We start from the raw sequence: 25,476 nt of genomic DNA, 5'->3' as shown, positions 1-25,476 counted from the left end.
TTAAGCTCCATAACATCTACTCCTCATCAGCCACAGCACTAAGCCGTGCCCTCATCATATCTCTAGTCTCACTAATGCGTAGGGAGATTGCAGCTCCTATTGGAAAGCAAACTTCTTGATTGCTATTAAGTAGGAAAAGCAAAAGAGCAGATTTCAGACTTTTTTATTATACAAAAGAAGAAAAAAATACTTATCTTCATATAACCTCTTGATTATGAACAGCCTGTCAGTATCTTCATTAATGTCATTACTAGTTATTTTGCTCTGTTGTCTTAGATTTTGACAGTGCTAGGCTGTATATACTATGTTCCAGCTTCTGTTGTGATCTTTAATTGTACACTTGCCTTTTCCTATGTGAATATGTAATTTTAAGCTCTCCAATCTCTGACTTCAGCTTAGCTTGACAATGACATATGCTCTCATCAGCTTAAATCTTAGAAACAAAGAAGTGATGTATTTGTATCTCTATCCATCAGGATACATCAAGAAATATGTATTTCACTTAGGCTTATTTAGGCTAACATTCCCTTGTCCTAAATAGACACAAGTCTGCTTTGCTATAGCTTAAAATGTTGGCTGAGAAACTAGATCTACAATTGCCTAAGTTTAGGTCTGCCAGGAAAATTAAAATGATTTTAAAAGAAAGCAGCACAAATTCCTGTTTCAAAAACATAATGGGTAGCAGTCTGAGACTTGGGAGATAAACTGAGTTGTGCTAGAGGAAGGACTTTATAGGGTGCCTGCAAAAGAGGAGCAGAATCACGTATTCTAGCTATTTTCCAGGCACTTTGTCAGTCCTGAAATTCAAATAGCCTTACCAGAACATACAGGAATTCTGTGGGTATAGCAAGGTTTGAAGGTGCTATTGAACTATGTTGCCTCTTGACTAGTAGATGCCTCCTCAAACAGCTACCAGCTGACAAGCTAAAGCCCCAGAATTTCTGCAGAAGGATGCAGGGACAAAGAGGTGAAGACCGGGCTTCAGAAAACACCATATACATTACCTCTTGTGAATTCCACTTTTGTGGAATTAGACCACAATGTGTTACTTACTCTGTATTTTGAGTAACTTGTACTCAACAACAATTTGTTCCAGTTGTTGAAAAGTGACTAGGTATAACTGAACTTGTCCCTCTCAACAACTCTACCCATTCAACATTTTCTTGTTCTTTTAACAACAGTTCATTTAAATGTGATGTCAAGTGTTTTCAAAGGGAGTCTGAGAACCTTTTTAAGCTAAAAGATATATACAGCCTCTGCCTAAACAACCATCTTCCCATTTCTGTATTTCTGATACTACCCTAGCTTCCCAAGTGTTGGAATGAGACTTATGTTACGATGAAGTGTGAAAACAGTAATAGCTAGTGATAGTGATTAATAAGTAAGACTTTCCTAGTACATTTTTTTCCACACCATTGGAATTGTACTTGCCATATCTTGGATCGCACTGCTCTTTCTTGGAGTTGGTACACTGGACCAGCATGATATTTTCAACCTGTAAATAAATATCCTAAGTTTATTGACAGATTAAATAACTGGCATTTCCTGTGCATTTAAATTAACTGCTTTATCTACATTTTATTGGTATTTTCATGACCATCAAAACAGTATGTACTACAGTGACTATTAAGCATGATGGCAATTAAAAACTCTAGGCCAAATTTGTTAGACTGCGTTGAGATGATGAGTTAGTATCTTTGTTTAATTGTGACAGGAGCTGGCAATGTTGTGTCTTCCTGTTGTTTTATCATCACATATTCCTAATTCATTATCATTTCCACAAAAATCTCTATATTCTTTGAGGATCTGTGGGATGACTTTTGTTTTAGAGAGTATTTTCTCCTTTCTACATAGTTTAGTTTTCCTTAAGAAAAAAAAGAAAGCTACATTTTTCTGTTTTTAACTTCTTTACAATCACACTTCTGGTCTGTAGAAAGCTCTCCCTAGGATCTGCAAGCTGGAATGTGGAGAGCAACATGGGTACTATTCTTTTCTCACAGTATGAGGTCAGCCCTTTCTGGAAGGAATTATAGTATCTCACCATTTCATCTGACACAAGCATACCATCACGAGGTTGTTTCTGCCTTAGCTGTAGTGTGAGTGATAATTTTCTTTAAAACGCTTTAAAATAAAAAAATTTTGCAAAATCAGAATCCACTGTTTGTTTCAGAGCTTGATCCTCCCAGAGGGGAATAGAGCAGGGCTCAGAAAGATGCCATACTCATCAGTTTCAGGTGGTTGTTTGTCCTCTGCCCTCTCATAGCCTTTTCTTTCCAGCTCCTTTCTTGTTCCTAGGGCTCAAAACCACAAAACTGGCAGCTGGTCTCTAAGCAGTCTGCTTGTTACCTTCACGGGTACGTGCAGGCCTTGGAGGCTGCTCCCCGCACTGCTTCTGACAGCTCTGGGGAGAAGAAGCTGCCTTCCATCCCCTATGAATGGCACAAAGCAAGGGCTGCTTGTGAAGGAGCATCTCTAGAAAGCAGCGACATTGGGCAGCTCTGGCAGTGCTGGGCTGAGGCCCCACTGTCTCCTACTGATCAGCATGAGGTAAGGGTCTTTCTCCTCCTTCCTTTCCAAGAGGACAGGCCATGATGGTGGCACACCATCACTCTTGTCACCCCAGGTCCCTGGAGAACATCCCAGCACTTTTCCTCTGAGCTTCTCCCTGCCAGCAGCTGCTGTTATAGCTGCACTGTGGGAGCTCCAGGCAATGACTCATATCTACATGAAAAATGTCAGCACATTTATGAGAAACAGCATGAGGTTATCTAGGCCATCACCTTGCTTCAGCACTGTTGTCAGGTCTTAAAGTCAAATCTAGACTTTATTAGATGTCAAGTACTTTGTTAAGGTAAAGCCTAAGGCTGTAGTGTTATCTGATCTCCTCACTGACCCTGTAAAGATAGATTCTGTGACTGGTTAGACCCTTTTTAAAGGCTTCATATTCATCATCTTCATTATCTGAAGGAGGTGCTTTCTAAAGGGAGAAGAAGGGTAGGTTGCATCTTGAAGACATAATAATAGTGATCAGAATGGTTGTATGCTACTATATTTATGAGAAAATGAGTATCAGAATAGATTACTATGCAAGCCATTTTCCTTCAGTGTTAGTGTATGGCCCTCACTGCACCTCAGATTAATTTGAGGGGAAGACCACTTCCCTCATCCATATCTTGCAGGCACTCTTGTTATTCTCTCTTCTTCCTACTCATCCATTTCTTCTCATTATTTTCATATGTGTGTAATTTGTACAGTAACATCTAAATGTGCTTAGAGGAAAATGCTTTGATTGCAGCATTTGTATGTATACTGGTGGAATTTCCTCCTGCATTTCCATAGAAAAGACGTGACCATCAGTTGGGAATAAAAGAATAAACTGATTAAATACACTGTTGTTTTCTTATCTATAGCCCATTTTCTACTGGGATAAATGATCCTAGCTCTTACCAAGGGTATGTGAGACTGGAAGTAATCAGTTAGTTAACTCTATCAAAAGCAAAATGTTATAGGTTTTTGGCAAAGTATTTAAATAAGCTTGTTACTGGTTTGTAAATTGTCTCCCTGTGTAAATGTATGGGGTGAGCTTTTTTCATTGTACTTTTAGACTGAGTTGCTTTTGATGACCAAAAAAAGGCACAATGCTATGAAAATCAGAGTTAAGTAAAAGGGAGTTATGGTTAATAGCATTAGTCAATATTCACTTCTTACCTCTTAAGCATGAGAATACATGTCATAGGTGCAAAAACCAGAGCAAACATCATGCTGAAACAAAGGCCAGTCATTAAACCTTCAAATTCTCCTTTTTCTGATGGGAAGCAACAGAAAGACTGACTCAGACTTGTGCTATCAAGTATAGAGAGACGTATTGATATACTTTAAACACGAGTCAGACTTTACTCATATTCTGGGATTCCTGTTCTGTCCAATTGATAATGTGTTAAAATGACTTGAGAGTCCGTATTCTAGCTAACCACATGTGAATACAGTATATAATTATATATATTATATATATGTATATACATATATATAATATATAATACAATACCTTAGCCTATTGAGGCATCTCTGAAACAAGCAAATTCTTGCCAGTGAATGATAGAGCACATTAGATAAAAAGGACTCTATCAGAAAACAGAAGATTTGATCAACAGTCAGCCACAGTAGAAAGACTGACTTTGTTTTTGTAAAAAAAGAACGTTTTGCTGAGGTATCTAACTGGAAATCAGCTTTATGTGATCAAGATTTTGCCAAGAACAAAGACTACTGAATTTCGTAAGTGAAAGACAGATTATTTCAACTACTGAAACTTGTGATAAGAGTTTGCAATAAATAAAGATCAGTTAATATAACTAACATGAAAAAAATCACAAAATGTTACACAGATGAAGTACCCTAGCTAAAAGTCTTCTCTGCATGTTAGGTAAAGAAATATAGGCAGAGTTTCATGATACACAGTTCATCTGTAGCAAATGAACGATTTTGCCTTTGTTATCAATAAACCAAGAACTGAATAATAAATCCTGTGCATGAGCACTTTGTTATTCCTTGAAAAGCAGGGAAGAAAGAAAGGGTGTAGAATAATGCTTTGTATAATGGCATATAAAGCTAAGATTGCTGCTGGGCAACACAGTAGCGTACAGATTCTACAGTACCATATTTTAGAGTACTGAATTGTGGTGAAAAAGATGGTGATCCTTCTCCAGCTTTAGTGAATCCTGAAATCTCTACACGGTAGATGGTCTTTTCCTTAAGTCCAGTAAGATGGTAACTTGTAGTAGAAGAATTGATGCTAGCAGCTGAAAACACAAGAGTGGTTAGAGAATGGGGCAACGAGATGATTTGTATTATCTGAGTCTGTTTCTGTATAGTTGACTAGGGAAAAGGCAAAATTTCTATGACCTGATCCACACCTCGAAAATCACACAATGCAGATTTTCTTTGGGTGGGTATAAGATTCTTCAAAATACTTACATGCATTTGGCTTTCAGATGTAAAAAAGCATGAGATCCTAACACACCAGGATATTTAGGTGATAAGTACAGTAGGCCGTGTTTAATAAGATATATACCTGACATGCTGTACTATGGTTTTATGAAAACCCCTTGTTGTTAGAGTTGAAATAAGAACATGGAAAGAGCAAAGCATCTGAACTGCCTGTAAGCAATGACTGAATGATATTTGCAAGACAAGACCTTTGCGTTACCCTCACTGCAGTAATAAGTAGTTATTCACATCAGTCAGTATCAGTACTATTATTTTGGGTTCTGTACAGAAAAATGTCAGTGTACTCAACTTCATCTGCTTTTTAGAACTTTGATCTCAGTCAATTTTTTTTCTGATGCTATGGTGACTTTTCCTCCATTTAGAATAATGCAGTGCAGTAGAACACCTTAAACTTGGCAGAAATTATTTTTCAAGTTTGCTATTGAGAATCTGAGATCTTAGAAATGTTCTGTAGCCTGCAAGTCCCCTAGGATTCTCCAGTGAAATTATTATTCCCATCTGGAAAACATGGCAATCTGTTGTTGTGTCACTGCTGTCCTGATCATTAGGGGTGAGTAAAAAAATTAAGTTCAGCCCTGTGGACTGCTTTGTGTCTCCTCTTCCATTCTGATAGGTACCCATGATGGAGTTGAGCTCTCTGAATTCCCTGTCAAACTCCAGCTAACTTCAGGGGACGTAGCGCTGTCTACTTCAAGCTTTCGTTATTTTTTGTGGTCTTCTGAAGACGTATACCAATAAGACCTATAGAATCCTTTTTTTAATCCTTTCTCAGGTCATAGGTGCTATTTGTCTTCCATAACATGTCTTTAGTTGTATTTAAAAGTCAAATGTGCAAAATTAATGCATTATTATTTATGATACGTTTAACAAAAGAGATAAAGGTGGTGGTTATTTTCTCCCAAACTTAAGTAGCTTGAGCTTGCAGCTGCGTAGCTATGAGCTTTATTTCAATGTGTAGGTTTATCTTTTGTAGTTAAGCAATAAGTAAGGCTATCAATTAAAGAAAATGTTCTAAAACATGAAATTTATAACCCTGTCTTTCAAAACAGGTAAGAAGTATGAAAAAATTTACAGCAAATAGAGTTTAAAAAAAAATGCTCAGAGCCAAACCTAGCTGAATTGCAATGAAGCATAAAGGTATTGTGACAGAAATCATAAGACCTCAGAAATACTAAAAGATATATCTTCCTTTCAGTGCTATGGGGAAATTCTGTTGTTGTCTTAAAGCTGTATGTTTTAAGGGAATTTTTCTTATCAGTATTTAATCTGAGATGTTCCTATGAATATGTATAATTTTCTTGAAGTCATCAAGAGCAGAAAAACCCTAACCAGAAACTGATCTTTGGAAGCACTCTGTTCCCAGGGAAATCTGATTCAGTAGTGTGCTTTTAATTAATGCACATTAGTGGCTCTGTATTAAAAAAATTCTGTCATAACACTGAACTACTGCTATGTTCTGAGCAATGGAGACTTACCCAGAAACTTTTTCTTTGATGAATCTGTGTATTTGATTTTGTATCCCTGGAGAAAGCCCATACAGTCTTCAGCAGATATTTCAGACCACTTCACAAATGCAGAATGCTTTGTGATATTTAGAATTGTTATATTAGTGGGTCCTATCCTAGGAACTTAAAATTCAGAAAATAAGATCCACATTAACATTAATGCTATAGACATACATGACTGAAACCTAGCTGCTATGTAGGGAGATCTTTACTTCATTCTACTTGTCATAAATACAAGATAAAGGTGAGAAACAAAAGAGGAACTCCATACAGTAAAACACTCAGATATTAAGCAATGCCCTAGAAGGTAAACACTGTCACTAACTCATTACAAACACTTTTACTTCAGCAGTCACAGTTGTATTAATTTCAATTTGTTATATAAGACATCATTGAATTTCTACTGGGAAATCTGACTTCAGTTACAGTTACATTTGAGCTACAAGGGGTAGTAACTCAGTTGCCCCCTTTCTGTTATTTTTGTAATGTCATGTGTAATAACAACATTTTAATGGATCTGTCAGAAAGGAAAAGCATTCAGGTCATTCATTGCCAGTGCATAAATTCTAGGACCAAAGGCAGTGCTAACTGTACAAGTGTGTTAGGTCACCTGGAAAAGAAACATGTTGGATTTATTTATTTATTTATTTATTTTCCTGCAGATAGGAAATGAGAAGAAATATAAGGAACATAAATATATAAAAAACAGGAGTACCTCCTTCAACCGAGTAAAAGTGGATTACTCCAAAAGTCTTTTCATGTCCTCTGAAACTTTCACACTGACACACATCAGATGCATGCACCATGATTTTGTACAACTTATATGGATTAATATTGTCTGGAAAGCAAACAAACGTATTTCAATGTTTACTGAAAAGTTATGATTGAAAAGGAAGAGGGAGAGGGACAACAACCTTACAGTATTTTTGTTTGGAGCCTATATATTCCTGAACCTCAAAGCATAGCATCAAACTACAGTCCTTTACACTGAGCATAAAAGATACAAATCCTTTCTCACTGACTTTCAGTATTTTACAGAAACTATTTCAAAAGCAGAACAAGATGTAGCTCTGGTTTGTTTTTAAAAGATGCCATGTTTTCCTAAAATCCACCTCTGGAAAGCTTGAACTGCTGTATAAAAAGCAGTGAACAAAAATAAGTTTACACATCTTAGTTCAATGAACAATGTTTCCCCCAGCCAGCATATTTAAAAACATGCAGAACAACTAGATGTAATATGACAGTGCAGATGTTGCAGGAGGACTGAGGAAAACACTGCACCTATTTACATAAACCTGAACTTAAATGTTCTATACTATATATAAAAGACAGTTTTGAATGGTATCTGCAAGAGTCACTTATGTGATTTCAACAGAGATTTTGGATGACTGTTCTGTAAACTGATCTCCACCGGGAGCTCTTCATACTCAGATTTGTAGGTACAGGAGTTGAGAGTTTGCGCATTGACAGCACAACTATGGGGATAAAAAATAATTCAGGGGAAAGTCTGCAGCAGAGTAGTTCATTTGAAATTAGGGACAAGAAAGACTTTTATTTGTTCCTATGTCACTGTGTTAGCCAGAAAGTAGTGTATAGGTCTGCCTGAATTTGAGAGAGACCTCTTGCCAGCAACTGCAGTTTAGCTACATTTCTTGCCCAGCTGTGACTAGAAGAATCCTGCTGAAGGATCTTTATTTTCCCTGCTTTGATGCTTCTTAAAAGTAGATGTTATCTCGTTGTTGGATAGGGTACACTTATCTGGATCCTTGGTTTGCTCTTAAAAAGGATGAAAATCCTTCCCTTCCCACCAAAAATAACCAGTAAGTAAAACGGTGCCTGCATGAGATGTGGCTGTTGCTTTTACCTAATGTGAAATTTCCAGCAGCTGTAGCTACTATTTTCATGCGCATATCCTCTTTACGAGTGCCCCAGTCAACCACAAAACATTTTGGACTGTATTCCGGATTCCAGGTGACAACTGCATTAGTTCCATGAGGCTTAACATTGATTTGGCCAGGCAAATCTGTAAACAAATGTACGATTAGATATGAATGAAAAGGAAAGCAGTCTGTCCCTTCCCCTATCAGTGATTCTCTCTCTTTTTCTCTGATTCATCTGAAGATTCTTCATTAAGTAGTTATCATGTGGATGACCATACAGTAATACCTACTCTTTTATGTCAGTAAAGAAAATTTAGCAACTAGCACTTTGCAATAGACTCTGAGACCTCCAGTGTTAACTGCTGTTCAGGACCTTTAATTTATTAAAGAGGAAATGGCTGTTCCATGCCTCAGGCAGGGGATGGCTAACACTGCTAAACAGTCTCCTGTGAACTGCTATTAACTGCTATAGACAGAACAACTGTGTGATTACTCTTACCTGGGGGAGGAGGTGGGGTTAATTACATTTTGTAGCTATGTAACTTAGTGTCATTCTTGCAGAAAATGCAAAATTCTTTAAATATTCTGTTGTTTTTTTAAGACAGATTATTAAACTAGAGAAGACCTTCTGACTTATATAGAAGAAAAACACCCTATCGTGTGGGGTAAGAACTGCATCTTATAACAGACAAATTTCTGTATTTCATTTATTCTGAAAACCATTATAATAGAGTAGAATTTTTTTTTAAATGTCTGTACAAGAGTTGTGCATGCTGAGAAGGAATTTGTCCTGGGAACAAACTTAACGTAGTATCTTCCCAGTAATTCACCATCGGTATAGTAAACCTGCCTGTATGTGAAACCAAATCTAAAACAGATGTCTGGAGAGAGCCGTGAAAGACAGGATGATATTTAGTAAACACGTGGTTCTTAGATGAAGAATTTATTGGAGAGATAGCATGTATTGTATTAGAAAAGAGCTAAATCAATCAAATGCAAGCAGCAAAAATAAACTACTAGGAATTTGCAGACAAAGGAGAACAGAATGAGAGGAGCGTTAGAAAATTCTGGAAAAGTAATTGTTTGCAGCTGTTTGGTCCTTGCAACATTTGTGAATGCTATAGCTTGATTAAAAAAAAAAAAAAAGAACAAAAGGCAATCCCAAGGAAAGTTGCTGTAGTTCAAGATTATAATAAATAAAACTAGCTTATACTATAATAAAATCATTGTATAATAGTCAAAAATGATGTAGCTTTGGATATCAAAAAGCTTACATCTTCATTGGAATAGGATGTACACATCCTACCTATTCTTTCTTTCATGTACCAGCAGGGATAAATCTGAAGTAGGGAAAGTAGCATGTGACTTACCAGTTATTTAATTCCAAACGCTTTTATTTGCATGTAATTCTGAGAACTTTGTTTAAAGTGGTGGAATCTACTTAATTTTGAGTACACATCATAAGCCTTTCTGATAGATAAATCTAACATATTGCTATTTCTCTAACTTGAGAAAACAAGAAGTGCTACAAGAAATGTTTAATTGCTTGGTCCGTTGGTTAATTTCCAGCAAAATCCTTTCTTAAGAAATAATCAGAATCATAGAATCATAGAACGGTTTGCGTTGGAAGGGACCTTTAAGATCACCTAGTTCCAACCCCCTGCTATAGGCAGGGATGCCTTCCTCTAGACCAGGTTGCTCAAAGCCCCATCCAGCCTGGCATTGAATGCTTCCAGGGAGGGGGCATTCGCAACCTCATTGGGCAACCACTTCCAGTGTTTCAGCACCCTCATAGTAAAGAATTCCTTCCTGATATCTAGTCTAAATCTACTCTCTTCCAGTTTAAAGCCATTTTCTCTCATTCTGTTGCTACATGCCCTGATAAAAAGTCTCTCCCCAGCTTTTCTGTAGGCTTCCTTCGGGTACTGGAAGGCCACTATAAGGTCTCCTTGGAGCCTCCTCTCCTCCAGGATGAAGAGTCCCAACTTTCTGAGTCTGTTTGCATAGGGGAGGTGCAGGACCTTGCACTTCACAGAATCACAGAATCACAGAATGGCCTGGGTTAGAAGGGACCTCAAGGATCATGAATCTCCAACCCCCCTGCCACAGGCAGGGCCACCAACCTCCCCATTTAATACTAGACCAGGCTGCCCAGGACCCCATCCAATCTGACCTTGAACACCTCCAGAAATGGGGCATCCACAACCTCTCTAGGCAGCCTGTTCCAGTACCTCGCCATTCTCATACTAAAGAAAAGACTTGCTGAAAGACTTCTACTTGTTGAACTTCCTGAGGTTGGCATGAGCCCACCTCTCAAGCCTGTCCATGTCTCTCTGGATGGCATCCTTCTCTCTAGCATATAATACTGTTACTATGAAAAAATATCAGCCTAATGAATATTCAAAAGAGTGCTAATGCCAATCCCAAAGACTGCCAAAAGCTAGTCTAGAGATTGCTTATAAAACTTTTCCACCAGTCAGATCAATAAATGGTAAGTACCTGTTGCAGAGAAATCTGGGACAGTGTAGATGGTTTGTGGAGATTGTCCCGCTTTGTTATAGGCAGAAATATTAATCCTATAGTAAGCCATAGAGATATTTAGAAGAACCTTTCTGTCCTTTAGAATGATGCGATTTGGTGAATCCCTGCAACTATTGGGTATTCTTTCAACATCAATGTAGTATCCAATGGTGTTCTCACTTTGCGTTACCTAAAAGAATAAAAGATTATTATTCCATAAATGTTATTATGTCCTGTGTAGAAAATTAAGAGCAATGGAATTATAGAGACAAAATATCATATGTAATGTTGGGGATTATATCATACTATTTCAATTAGACTATCAGGAATCAATGAAGCAAACCATTTTCTTAATATTAAAAGCATTCTTAAATTGGAAGGATTTAAACACAGGATTAAAGGTTTTGCTTAATTGGAATCTTAGTAATGTGTATCCAATTAGTAATAGCAGCACTGAAGAAGCAGCAATGTTCTTTACACTTCACTGGAACATATATCCATCATAATTAGAAGCCTGAAAGTTAATGAGAGGTGTTTAATTGCAATTTATGCCTCAAGGAATATTCATCTACTAGACTGCTAATCATCTGGTCTCTTTGAGGATAAATGCTGGTAATGAAACTACAATTCTGAAACATGTTGTATATTCATTGATGGAAATTTTTAGGTGGTGGTTCAGTCATTATTTTATTGTTTTAATCTTCATGAGAGATGAGAAAATTAGTGCACAAAAAATGGAAATTACTACAATTTAGTTAGAAATAGAAATTAAAAAAAAAAAAAGTCTTGGGATTCTGTGACACTTGATATCAAGCGTGGTTATTATTTCTTGGTCACCTTGGCACAAAATTAATAGCATAAAGCTAACACAAAGTTAGGAGATTGAGTTTCTTAATGAAACAATTGGATAATTTCAGAGTAACATAGAGAGGATGACATCCAGTAAACTATACTACTAATATTGCTAATGCTGGAAACTCTTAAAATGGAAACAACAGAAGTTTTTCCCAACATACTGAAGAAAGAATTGATCCCACTGTTTGAAGCTCTGATGAAGCTTCTGGGGGAATAGTGTCCTCTAATCAGATTAGCGTCCCCTAATCCTCTAATCGTTGCTGGACCTGCTGCTCACCAATACGGAGGAGATCATTAAAGGTGTTAAGGATGGAGACAGCCTGGGCTGCAGTGACTATACCCTGGTTGAATTCGTGATCTCGAGAAATGTGGGCCTGGTGAAGAGTGGGGTCAGAACCCTGAACTTTGGAAGAGTGAACTTTAAGCTGTTGAAAGAATTGTTGGCCAATTGTTCAGATGCTGTCCTTAAAGACAAAGATGTTGAGGTCTGCTGGCTGCTCTTCAGGGATGCCTTTCTGAGAGCACAAGAGCTCTCTGTCCCTCTGAATAAGAAAACAGGCAAAGGAGGTAGGAAACCGGCATGACTCAGCAAGGACCTGCTGGGCATAGTGAGGGCAAAGAAAGGTGCGTACAAGCTCTGGAAACAAGAGCATGTCACCTGGGAAGAATACAGGGATGCTGTCCAGACTTGCAGATGTGAGATCAGGAAAGCCAAGGCGCAGGCAGAACTGAACTTGGCGAGAAATGTGAAAAACAATAGGAGGACATTCTACAGGTATATTGGCCAGAAGAGACAGGCCAAAGCAAGTGTACCTCTTTTGGTAAATGTAAAAGGAGAACTGGCTTCAATGGATGAAGAGAAGGCTGAGGTACTGAATGAGTTCTTTGCCTCAGTCTTCACTGGCTGCCAGGATTCCAGTACTTCTCATGTCCCTGAGCCCTGCATCCCTAGACCTGTAGCTGGGGACCGGGGTGGTAAATTCCCCTCCACTGTAAGGACTGCACTGTAAGAGCAGATCCGAGACTGCCTCATGAGATTGAATGTGTGTAAGTCTATAGGGCCAGATGGCATGCATCCCAGGGTTCTGAAGGAGCTGGCTGAGGTGGTTGCCAAGCCGCTCTCCATCATATTTGAAAAGTCATGGCTGTCACGTGAGGTCCCGGATGACTGGAGGAATGGTCATGTCACTCCCATTTATAAGAAAGGGAGCAAGGAGGACCCCAGGAACTACAGGCTGGTGAGTCTCACCTCTGACCTCTGTACCTGGGAAGATCATGGAACAGATCCTTCTGGATGTCATGCTTGATCACATGAAGAATGAGAATGTGATCTGAGACAGCCAGCATGGCTTCACCAGGGGAAGGTCATGCCTAACCAATCTGGTGACCTTCTATGATGGAGTGAAGGCATTGGTGGACAAAGGGAAGGCGGTCAATATCATTTACCTGGATTTGAGCAAGGCCTTTGACATGGTCTCCTATCACATCCTCATCTCCAAATTGGAGGGCTGTGGATTTGATGGGCAGACCATCCAATGGATAAGGAATTGCTTGAAAGGCCACAGTCAGACGGTGGTTATTAATGGCTTTATGTCCAGGTGGAGGCCGGTAACAAGTGGTGTCCCCAGAGGTCTGTCTTGGGACCAGTGCTCTTTAACATCTTTATCAATGACATTGACAACGGAATTGAGTGCACCTCAGCAAGTTTGCTGATGACAGCAAGCTGAGTGGTGCAGTTGACACGGTAGAAGGAAGGGACCTCAACAGACAGAAAGGTGGGCCGGGGTGAACCTAATGAGGTTCAACACAGCAAAGTGCAAAGTTTTGCACTTGGACTGGAGGAAGCCAAGGCATTTATACAGACCGGAAGGAGCAGTCCTTGAGTGCAGCCCTGAAGAGAAGGGGTCCTGATGGATGAAAAGCTTAAAATGAGCCAACAGTGTGCTCTTGCAGCTCAGAAAGCAAATGGTATCCTGGGCTCCATCAGAAGAGGGGTGGTCAGCAGGGACAGGTGGGAGGTAGTTGTCCCTCTCTACTCTGCTCTTGTGAGGCCCCATCTGGAGTACTGTGTCCAGGTCTGGAGCCCCCAGTATAAGAAAGACAGAGAGCTGTTGGAGAGGGTCCAGAGGAGAGCCACAAAGATGATCAGGGGACTGGAGCATCTCCCCTGCGAAGACAGGCTGAGGGAGCTGGGCTTGTTCAGCCTGGAGAAAAGAAGGCTGCAAGGTGATCTAATTGCCGCTTTTCAGTACCTAAGGGGAGCCCATAAACAGGTGGGAGTCAACACTTTACAAGAGTAGATAATGGCAGGACAAGGGGAAATGGTTTTAAGTTGAGGGAGGGAAGATTGAGGTTGGATGTCAGGGGGAAGTTCTGTACAGAGTGGTGAGGTGCTGGAACAGGCTGCCCAGAAAGGTTGTGGATGCCCTGACTCTGAAGGTGTTCAAGGCCAGATTAGATGGGGCCATGGGCAACCTGGTCTAGTATTAAATGTGGAGGTTGGTGGCCCTGCCTGTGATGGGGTTGAAGATTCATGATCCTTGAGGAACCTTCCATTTGTGATTTTGTGATTCTGTGACTCTGTGATCAGACTTTGAAAATAGAAAAGGTATGTATGCAGGGAAAATTATTCCTAGGATATGCGATACATGAAAAGAAACCAACTTAGACTGAGAAGGGAAAGCACTGTCGATCTTGTGCAGTCCTGCAGGAGATCTCATATTATTTCTATAAAAATAGTATGCACTCCCCAGTTGGACGTTTAGAGCTGAAGTTACCTTTTCTGTGCCTTTTTGTCCAAACTATGTAATGTTTACACATTGAACATCACAAAAAGTCAGAGGAACTACAGGTAGACTATGACATTAAAAATAATAATGTTTGTTTGAGATTTGCTTAAACAAGTATGTCAGATGAGTCTCCCTTTTCCCCGTACCTCTTTTTTTCCCTTTCACTTTAGCATGTTAATTATTGAGTATATTCCTTCCCTCAACCCTTTGAAGGTGTACTTGAACCTTATTTAGTATACTAGTTCAATACAAGAGTTATCCTGAAAGAAGCTCCTAGCCTTGATTCTGTATTTAATGTAAGTATTTTTAAATTAAAGTTCATCAGTAGAGACTGTTGTCTTCTCTTAACATTGGAATTGCCAAGTGCTATTTACTTTATCATAAAGTGAATCATTTACTTTGCAGCTTTTCCTTCTTCTTAGGAGATAAAGGAAAAGAAGGGATATCTCATCCTAACCAGAGGAGGAAGTGTCTATTTTCTCTGCTGTCTTTTCTTTCCCTTAACAGAAACAGAAAGGAGGTGTTATAAAACTTCCCATATTTTTTTGATATTTAAAAACTCTGCCAACTTCTGTCTTCAGAGACAGAAACAGACTCTGCCTCAGATATTTCCTATGGTAATTTTCTGAGAATCTGAGATGTTCATTCTCTCAGCATCTGGATAGAGCGAGCTTCCAACTAAGAAACAATGGTAAGACCTTGCTCCTGGACCCGTGGGCCCTTTAAATGGGAATTCCAGACTGTCAGCTATCCTTTTCTTATCAAGAGAACTTCAGCTAGTAAGAGTGACTGATGAACAGTCAGTCAGCTGATGACACCTGCTACAGAAAAGGGGAAGCCTATGATTTATAGAGTGAATTTTAAGTATCGTTATGGGATATGTTCAGCTAGATGTTGTTTTTGTAAGCTCCTTTTTTCTCATTATAATGTATTTGCACTTCTGAATATTTAAATCAGTAGTCTTACAAAATGCTTTTCTAATAAGTTTTTATCTCTCTTGAGAATAATAATGCTCCTTAGGAACGTCTAACACAAGATATGTCACTTGTATATGGCTTATAAAGTTTATTCAAGGAAAATTAATTTCATAGTTAACCTGAGATTCACCAGTGTTTACTGCTAACTGGAAAGAATCTTTATTCTAGTCAGTGATTTGAGCCTGAAGGTTTCTATAAATTTAAATAGTTTATAAATTATTGTGGTTTTTCTTTGCTTATTTCTGGAACCTGATTTACCACCATACAAATGCAGTGAATCCTAAAGCACAAGTTCAATATTCAATACCTTTTTCTTGTACATTGTAGTCCTGATACAATGAGAAAGTCTATCTTCCCCTGTAAAGTAATGAATTAATGGTATGATTATAACATAATCAGAGAAAATTACCTCCCACTTAAGAAGAACACTTCTTCTGCCTGGTGATATTTCTGTAGTTGCATTATATGATATTCTTGGCTTGTTCATGAGCTCTGATAAACATGGGAAAAGATAGAGATATGCACTCATAGAAATCAGGTTGGTCAATATTTTCAACAGTATTTGACTATGTTCGTACATTATAAAATTGGAAAAGGGTTTTTCCACTTACGCTTGTTCCCATTAAATTGACTTACTGTGAGGGACCAAAATCTCTCTACTCCAAATGCAAACACAGTGAAGACCATCCTTGGTTATACATCTGAGCTGAATGATGTATGAAGATGTAGCATTTGAAACAGTGATGTTGACAGCATTGCTTTCTATGGGCACCTAAAAGGAAAAGATGTTTAATATATGTGGCAGCAATAAGACAATCCTATATTAATGGTTTTCTCAATCAAAAACCATTATTCTAACCAAAAGTAGCAGTTGCCATCATCACTGAAGAATTACTACACATATTAGCAAATTTTATTTCTTACTTGAAAGATGATACTCCATTTTTCAACTAATTATGTTCTGTCAGGACATGTAAGCAGTAGTGCAGGTTAACCCCCTCTTAAAAATGGATTCAATGTTACATACATTGAAAAATTATCACTTATTTGACTTCGATCTTAACTGGCATTCTGAAGAACAATATTACAGCAACTTGGTCTCTAATGATAATAATAAAGAAAGTAATATAGTCTTTTAATTAAAGTGTAATCAGATCTGGGTATCATTTCTGATACCTTTCTAGATCTTCAGCTTTTCCTCTGTTGGTTGTTGTGTCTTATTGACAAGTTAATGAACCATATGACATAGTGATATTGGTTTTCTTTTCTTCAGCATAAAACTACTATTTTTTTCTCTTTCAAACAGTTCAGAATCTGTTGGCACGTAACTAAGAGAACACTGTGAGATTTGCCAGCAAATCATGCACTGTGTTCTCTTGCTGTCCACATTTTTGGGTGCTATAACAATGTCCTGTTTATATCCTGCCATGTAGCTGTATGTACTATGTACTACTGAACTGATAATAAACCTCCTCATGTTCTCAAGAGGCATATGGAAATACTTACCTTTGTCCACTGAGAGGCTTCTGTCAGTGCCTCTCTGTATCTCAACTCATATTCTGTAGGAGTTGTGGGTAAGTTCCATTTTATGACCAATTGCTTTGTGATCTGATGAGCTTTTATGTTAGATGGTGTCAAACACTTCCCTGTAATTGGGAACAGATATCATCAGTACAGGGGAAGCTGGAAAGCTTTGGATATTATATGTCAATTGAGTGTGTTTTACCAAAAATGGAAGAGTTGGCTGAGAATATCGAATGTTATGAGACTTAGAAAAACTGGAAATAAGTATTTACTAAATCTTTATAGTATCAACAAATTTGGGTTTGTGTGTGCAGTTCTTTTGTGAATTCTGCTTCTTCTGATACAAGTAAAATCCATTCTCTAAACAGGTGCTCAGTGAGTCTGAAAGACAAAATCAAAATGTCAAGAGTACCTCTAATCGTGAACTGTAGAAAAGTTTCCAGAAATTCTTAGTAGCTTCCAATTTCAGCAACTGTGTTTAGCTGTATAATTTTTAACCCAAATAGATAGTTTTCCCTCTGAAAATCTCCCAAGGTCATAGTGATCATTTGGGTTTTACTGATAGTGCCTTTCAGCAATCAGAAGCACTTTTGAAACACTGTTATTCTGGGAAGTTTAGGATTTCAGAAGATCTTGAAGTTAACTCAGTAGAGAATCTGTGAATAGGCATCTGCAGTGCATAGTTCATAGGATTTTTTTTTTTTCACATGCCCCTTGTACTACTGTGTAATAGTACTGGCCTTAGAAAATAGTTGAAATTTGAACTGTGAATTGTCTTTAGAAATAATTCCTTGAATGTATGATACTGCATCAGCCTGTTCTTTGTAAACTCATGACTCCTCACATTTAGTGGAGAGTTATAAGGTTAGGGTACTATGGTTAGGTTGTGGTTGGACTTGTTGATGATTAATGTCTTTTCCAAACTGAGCAATTTTATGATTCTATGGTTCTATGATAAAGAAGTTACAAAAACCATCAGAAATAGAGGAGGCCGGTAAAGTATGGTACACAAATGTCACTATGCAGTTTTTTGGGTATCAGTATTTTATAGTTCAGCAAATGATTTAAAGTCCTGATATCATAAAAATGGATGGACTTCTGCTATGGACTTCAATAAAGATTTCATAAAGAAGCCAATAAAGAAGCCAAACTGCACTGCTCTGAATCAGTGAAGAGGATAAGTGTATAGCAGGAGTTAACATTTTGAAAATAATTTTGAAGAAAATTGTACCATTGCTTCAGCAGGACATTGCAATGATACTCATGAAGATATAATACCTGCTTTTCTTGGTGTAACTGAGATGTTCTTTCCTTTCACACAGCTGGCATGGGCATAGTTCACTGCTATCCAGATAGATGCAGAACGGTTCATGAAGAGATTTTTTCGTTCTATTGTGATGGAAGGTGATGACGTATTTCTTCTAAAAAGTTTTGTGATTCTCTCCCTTCAGAGAAGAGGAATAAGAATGAAAGCCAGACTTTTTGCTGGTTTATCATAAAGTTTTTTTTCCTCATAAATATCATTGTAACAGCTCATAGCTTTCCAGGTACTCATAAACAAAGTCATCATTTTGAAAACTTGAAGTAAGGACTGAGCAGCTTGAAACAGCAAATGTAAGTCCAGTATCCTAGCAATCCTAGCTTAAACTTGCAAATCCATGCTGTGTACTGGAGAACTGCTAAATTCTTTACATTTATGAGGCACAGTGTGATAAAAGACAAAAATCGGTATAGTTTTCTTTAAGATTAAAGTGGGACATAAACAGCTTTTAGAAAGTACTGTTAGATTAGAAATTACTTGCATAAAGTCTACTTGCTACCTAGCTATAGAGGAACATAAATTCCTTTTGAATAGCAAAATTTCCCATTTTCTGAATCTAAATTATGACAAACATATAAAAAATGTCTGGTTTTATGAGTTGCATGCATACGTCTTATGAATTAAGGTCTGATGCTTTGAAGAAACATTCATATTTAAATAAGATAATGACGTTTAAAAGACCCCTCACTCCTCAGCCCTATAGACTTCTCTTAAGTAAATCTGAATCCTGTACAGAAAGTCCAAGAAGTTTCATTGTTTTCTTCCAGAGTTTGTGGTTGCTGGTATCTGATGCTTCTGTGTGTTTGCAGTTGTAACTTTTTTCCAGGAAGGGAATTCCTCTACTGGAAGGTTACTAAAAATTGGACCTCACATACTGCAGTATTTATGCAGGAGTTGCATAAGCAGGTACTCTCCTCATCCTCACTTACGCTCAACAACACTCAAGAAAAATACCAAAACAAAAAAATCTTTGCAACTTTGTGACTTTGTGACTTTTGTTACAAATGATTTATTATACAGGGTTAACTGTACTCCCTAGTAGCAAAAAATATCACCAGTTTTGTTCAAGTAAGTCTTCAAGCCTTCTTCTCCTTTAACAGCCTTGTGCGACAGTTGAAGCTGTCATGGTAAAAGTAAGTTAATAGGGCAGGTCTACCATCTGAATAGTATATTTGCAGGATAAAAAGTGCCTTGAACTCATGCAACTGTACAGTAAAGCTTGTATATAAAAATGATTTTCATAATTGCTGTATGCTTCAGGCTGGATAATGGAAACATACTTCATGCAACCTTGATTCTCAATCAAGCCAACAGCTGGCCAAGTCTGTATTATAAATTTTAAAAAAATTCAGTGGCAATAACGTGTATTGACTGTCCAGAAGTACTTGGAGCTGTTTAGGCAGTTTACTTTGCTATGGCCCAAGTCATTTAATGCAGACAGGATTCACAATTCACAATTCTCAAAATAGCTGAGATTGGACTGGATATATGGAGATCATCTCATCCAATACCATTGCTCAAAGCAGTTAATAGCAGGAAGAAGAGCAAGTGCAGGAGGCAGTCAGTGTACACTGTCCCAGAATTCCCTTTTAAGAGGCAACCTTCTGGAAGGCAGCTGAGGTTTTAGCCTTTTCCTTTGATCTGTAGTGAAAGCTCAAGTTCTGCAAGATGTTCTTCATGTAAGCAGTTGCTGCAGAAATGTGGTCCTGAGTATGTAGGATTTGGGAGTACATGTGAATGCAAAGAATGTGTATAGAAAAGCGGGACTTAGGGAAATAAGATTTAACTTTTTTGTGTATGTTTTCTCACACTCAGTTTTCCTGTAGGAAAAGGCATTAAATGGAAGACTGTTCCTGTTCTGTTTGGACATCCCCCCAGATCCTGCTCTGTCATTTGCTCTCTGATGCATACAAAACAGATTTTTCAAGGCTAAAGCTGTTCTAATTCAATATTCTTAAAAAGAAATGGATAAGCATACTAATACATATCTAGATACTTCAAGTATTAAACGGGCTGATCATGATAGAATATTTTATAATAGAACGAAACTCCTGGAAGCTTCCCTTGTCTTTTGCTCAGACTAGTTGTGAATCAGCCATTAATATTTCAATGATTTTGAATGCTTGTTTTGAACATCTCTGTGGGAGTGTTATTCTTTAATCCTTTTCTTCCTGACAATTAAATTGTAAAGTGCAAAGAAAAGGAAAAATTTCAATGCTAATCTAACATTGCTTGCAGATGGACTGATGTCATAAAAAAAAAAAAATAAAATCCTTTCAAATGCTTATTATTTTCCTTCTAAAAAAATAAAAAGGGAGAAGTTTTTCTTTAAAATTATCAGGCTGAAGCCTACGAGGCTGAGGTTCAAATTCTGACTCTAGCTTGGGAAAACTTGTATCTCTGTGAGACAATTCCATCTCTCCTTTCCTACATATCTTTCCCTTTTTACTGCCTTTTCTGTTCATAACATCAACTCTGCAATTTACCAATAATACACTCTGATTTTGACTGGACATACAAAGAGCAACTACATTACAAATGCTCTAGCTGACAGCATCTCTGCAGGAAGAGAGTGATTTCACAAGTGCTTCTTCCCCTCCAAGAAATAAGGGCTCCTAGAAAACCCAGGAGGCAAGACAACAAATTCAGTATGGTTTGGTATTTATTGCCATGCAGTTCTTCTGTCAATGGGAAAATAGCCACAGTGGCCAGGAGAGCAATCACAGCCTCGAGACTGCCACTGTGCTGCTCTGCAGCGTGCAGAAGATCTCCCTGGGGAATTTCCCAGTGCTGAATTCCTTAGTTTTTGGAGATGCTTGTAACCACACCTTTTTCTAATGCAAAGAGCACTGTGCTCTGTGGTAAAATAATCAGCAGTGAGTATCAGAATTTGCCAACAGTGTCATAACCTGTGTGCCCCTTGATATGGTCTCATGTTAAAAAATTGTGTTTCTGATGTCAGCTCTCTTTTTCTAAACATGCACTTAATCTCATGGCAAATCCAAAATACGAAGATGTAAAGTGAATAAAATCCCTTCTGTAATGAAGATACAGAGGCAGCAACATTAACAATCCAGTGGGCAGAGGTTGATTTAATCTGCCCATCTGTATTTCACCTGAGTTCTTTGCTTTAGCTCTTTTAAAAAAATGGAGCAACTGAAGATAGATGTATTTTGTTATTAACCTCAAAAATTTAATTTCACCTATTAAACTCGCTAATTTGCAACTGCACCTGCAGTAAGATACTTCTTACTACAATCTATTTTACTTCTTTGAATGTGGCATATCCAGCATTTCATTAGTTATCTGGTTTAACATTATAATATTGCATAATGAAACTCAATCTTTTAAATTTAGAATGCATTAGTGTTGAATATTTGCTGCAAGTCAGTAGACAAAAGTAATTAATTAAATGGTCTTTGGAAGTAAAGTTTCAAACAGATTTTTGATGCCTGGAAAGATGACTAATGACTAGCAATTTGCACAAAGATGAAATTATTTATTGGATAAAACATTGTTTCCTGAGTGGAGGGAGGATAGCTGTAGTATCATTTCCATGTTCTCAGTGGATAGTGAAGACAATTACTGGTTGGAAGAGCTAATGTCACGTCTCTGAAATATGGTTACTAACCTATATGTTTGTTCTGTTATCTTTTCTTTAAAGGGAGGGAAGGTGGAGATTTTAGCTTGCTCAGAGTTTAATGAATCTGTGAAAAAGATGGGTAAGTACAATTGCTACAACTGAGGTTCCTCTCGGTCCAATCCTGAGTAGTTTTCTGGGCACTCCTCAAGAAATTAGAAAATGGTACATCATTCCTCTTCCCAAACCATTAGACAAATGGTCTGTTGATGCTATGCACCTATTTCAGACTTTTCTGCAAATCTGTTCTGTTCAACCACAAATTCCAGCTGTTTCTGCACTGTTTATAAAGGAAACTGAAGTGTCTGCTTAGTACCACGTGTACTGCCAGTGTCACTCTCTCTGCAGTTTGAAATAAGCAGCTCCTACCAAATCAGTAAGAATTGAAATTGAAAGGCTTAATCAGTATTGTGTAACAACCTACAATGTGATTAAATATGTATGAAAAAATTTAGGCAGGCAGGAATGACCAGTAATGATAACTATTCATTTTCTGAAGTGTCTTTTAGACTTACCATTTTAAGAATAAGGTGTAATTGATACTATTTGGAGCACTGGGTGCTGGCAGCCAGGTACAGGTTAGATCCTCACTTAGTTCTTTGTAACAGGCCAATTCGTTGTCCCAGTCTGTAAGATAAAACATATGGACTGGAAAAGACCCAACACCAACAACTATTTACCATCAATAGGGGCAAGATAACTAGCAAAAGAGAAAAAATATAAAACAAGCTGTATTTTTTGTAAAATGTAATAAGTAGCTGCTGTATGAGCCTTATGCCACATCTGTTCACAAGGTAAACAGCTCACTAACACTTAAACAAGAAACAGAGAATTTAAACATGATCAGTCGTGTTTCCGACTAAAACATAGTTTTCTTATGTGATTGTAGAAAAATGACCATTCTCCCTTTATTTTATGTTTCCTTTAAGAGTTATTCTGCACCAAACAACGCAGTGTGGAAACACTTGCTTTCCTGCAGCTTCTGTGTTGTGACACCTTTGAGTGGCACTTCTCTCCCACAGCAGTGACAGTTTTGCTTCCTGCTTGCCCCTGCTCTTCTTTAGAGCTCGAGCTGTTTTTCTTCTAGTTTGATTGGAATACCTTCATACCATGGAAAGCACTACTGCGTTCCCTGGCACAAAATAATTTCATGAATGCAAAGAAGCATTTATATTTTTTGATCATCTGTTTGGGTAACTGTGAGGAAAGCTCTTGCAAGGTAATTTCCCTGTAGCATATGACAAAATTGCTGTGAAACCTCTACCCTAGCATACCTTTGGTTTTTGCCTCCCAACTCTCTTTTCTGTGGTTTGCACTTTCCGTCTCTGTCAGACGGTGTCTGTTGTGCCCTCAGTGTCTCTGCTAATGTGACAGACTGGGAACAGGAACTGTGTGGCACCACTCAGCTGTTTGCTGGAATATGTATGAGACAGTGCCTGCTGGGAGGTTGCTCCTGATCTTCAGAGCAACCCATGTTCACCAGGGAGTCACTATGGCTTGAGAACCTTGCAGAACAAGAAGCAACTGACCTGTCTGGGAGGAGACTCTGTTTGTTGGAAAGATTACAAACTGAATGTGGCAACAGTTTTGTCAGTAGCAACTTACTGACTGTTAAACATGAGTCTGTGGACATTTTGGAAAGTGTAGGCCAAAACTGAAGGTCCTGTAGACCTCACACATCTTAGAAATTAATTCCATGCAATAATTTATTTCTTAATCAATTAATTTTAAGTGTGGATGAGAAAAAAAAAGAGAGGGCTGGCATTTTGATGATGAACACTAAGGACAAATGTGATATTTCTACAGTTTCCAACTTGTAAGATTTACTGGGGAATTTCTTGCAAATCATTACACCAATGTAGCTAGGACTATTTTTCAAGAATGGATTGACCAGACTCCAGAATTAGTTCAAAATCATCAATCACCTCTTCGTGGAGTTCAGAAGAGAATCATAGTCTGCTGTATGCTCCCAGACTCATGAAGATTGCATTACAAAGCAGGAGCATGGATTTTCAAACAGAATGACTTGTGCTTAATTTTTGGTAAAAGTTTTTGTGTTTTTTTGGTTGTTTTTTTTTTTTGCAATTGAGCATATGTGTGGTTCAGACAAGGGGTAGTTAAACACTGATGATGTTCTTAAATGATGTATTAGTCTGTAGTGGTTAAACATACTTTAATATTTCAGAAATCTCTTATCAGAAACTGTAGTCATAAAATCTGACTGTCCTCCTTTCCTCCTTTTGCTTTGTGTTTTACTGTCTGAAGTACTAGTTCAGAAGAATCAGCCAAAGTATCACCCACACTTTTAAAAAAAGGTGCAGAAAGAAAATGTGGGTGCTTTTTTTTGTTTGTTTGGGTTTTTTCTTTTTTTTCTTTCTTTTTTTTTTTTTTTTTTTTTGTCTTTCAGAGAAGTAGATAAGGATCTCAAAAATGCATGGATACTCAATGTAACTTTTTTTTTTTTTTTCCCCATAATGAATAGGACCTTGTTATTCTTGTATATAGTAGGTTTAATAAGATGCCAATAAATTTATCAATATTAAACAGGAAATGTTTGATTTTCAGTAAGTAAATATGTGTCTCTGGAATTAGTGTTGTAGATCAGTTATCAAATTTACCCAAGTTATGTGACAAAAGATCAGTCCTCCTCTTTTCTATATTCAGAGTGATTTCTTCATATACCCTGAGTTACAAGCTATCCTTGGGATTTTCTTCATTGTTCAGATGTCAGTTATATATTTAAATTAACAGCAGATTTAGATGAGAAAGTATGTCAACATAGCTCTGACTTAAGACCACCATTCCACAACACCTGTTTCTCCTAGCAGAAGAAATGTGCATTTCCAATGAGATTTTGATGCATTAGTTTATAGGCATGTGCAGATTCCTTTTTGGAAGGTGGAGATCAGATCTTGCTTGTTTCTACAGTATAAATAATTATGGAATTCTTTGCTTTCTATCCAGCCACCAAACTAAATCTTATCACGTCCATCCTGTACATGGTGCTCTAAGAACTGGGAAAAGGAGCAACTGCTCTCATATTCTCTTCTTCTTTTACTCTGAAGTGAGCCTTTCTTTGGTTTGGTAATTCTTATTTTCTTTTAAAGAAACACCTGGAAAATAAACCTTTTTGGAACTTCTCTAAAACTTTATGTCAGTATGTTTGTAATACGCTGCTCTTGAAACCATGGGAAATATTATTTCTGGGGAGGTTATTGAGGGTGAAATCTAATGGAAATCTCTTCACCCTTCTACAAAATTTCTGTTAACTTCTTCCCCAAATAATTTCTATTAACTGAGATTCAGGTGGTGAGCACACTGTTGCAGATCTGTCTGCTTAAAGAAAAGAAGGGGCTTGTGTTGTTCTTCATGCTCTTGATTTTACCAGATTTTTTTTTTCCTCTACGAGAGAGTTTAAAAATAGTCAAGGCAAAATAGTAGCAGAGTAGTTTTCATGCGTG

The 25,476-nt window shown here is 37.7% G+C and overlaps 1 protein-coding gene across 1 annotated transcript in view; it reads right to left on the bottom strand.

The window, feature by feature from the left end:
- Positions 1 to 25,476, bottom strand: part of LOC149913072 (interleukin-6 receptor subunit beta-like) — a 32,781-nt gene that overhangs the window by 3,637 nt on the left and 3,668 nt on the right. The window contains exons 5-16 of the mRNA XM_090131187.1: positions 22,531 to 22,642; positions 18,333 to 18,499; positions 17,037 to 17,176; positions 16,167 to 16,302; positions 15,940 to 16,022; positions 10,889 to 11,099; positions 8,374 to 8,532; positions 7,225 to 7,347; positions 6,480 to 6,632; positions 4,653 to 4,796; positions 3,709 to 3,805; positions 1,432 to 1,495 (exon numbers count right to left, since the gene is read on the bottom strand). Coding sequence (XP_089987313.1) covers positions 1,432 to 1,495; positions 3,709 to 3,805; positions 4,653 to 4,796; positions 6,480 to 6,632; positions 7,225 to 7,347; positions 8,374 to 8,532; positions 10,889 to 11,099; positions 15,940 to 16,022; positions 16,167 to 16,302; positions 17,037 to 17,176; positions 18,333 to 18,499; positions 22,531 to 22,642 — 1,589 coding nt within the window. The remainder of the gene's footprint in view (positions 1 to 1,431; positions 1,496 to 3,708; positions 3,806 to 4,652; positions 4,797 to 6,479; positions 6,633 to 7,224; positions 7,348 to 8,373; positions 8,533 to 10,888; positions 11,100 to 15,939; positions 16,023 to 16,166; positions 16,303 to 17,036; positions 17,177 to 18,332; positions 18,500 to 22,530; positions 22,643 to 25,476) is intronic.

This window comes from Phasianus colchicus, chromosome Z (assembly GCF_987193195.1).
Source record: "Phasianus colchicus chromosome Z, bPhaCol1.hap1.1, whole genome shotgun sequence".
NCBI classification, from domain to species: Eukaryota; Metazoa; Chordata; class Aves; order Galliformes; family Phasianidae; genus Phasianus; species Phasianus colchicus.
Note: the sequence above shows the minus strand (reverse complement) of the source record. Positions and strands in the feature narration are given on the sequence as shown.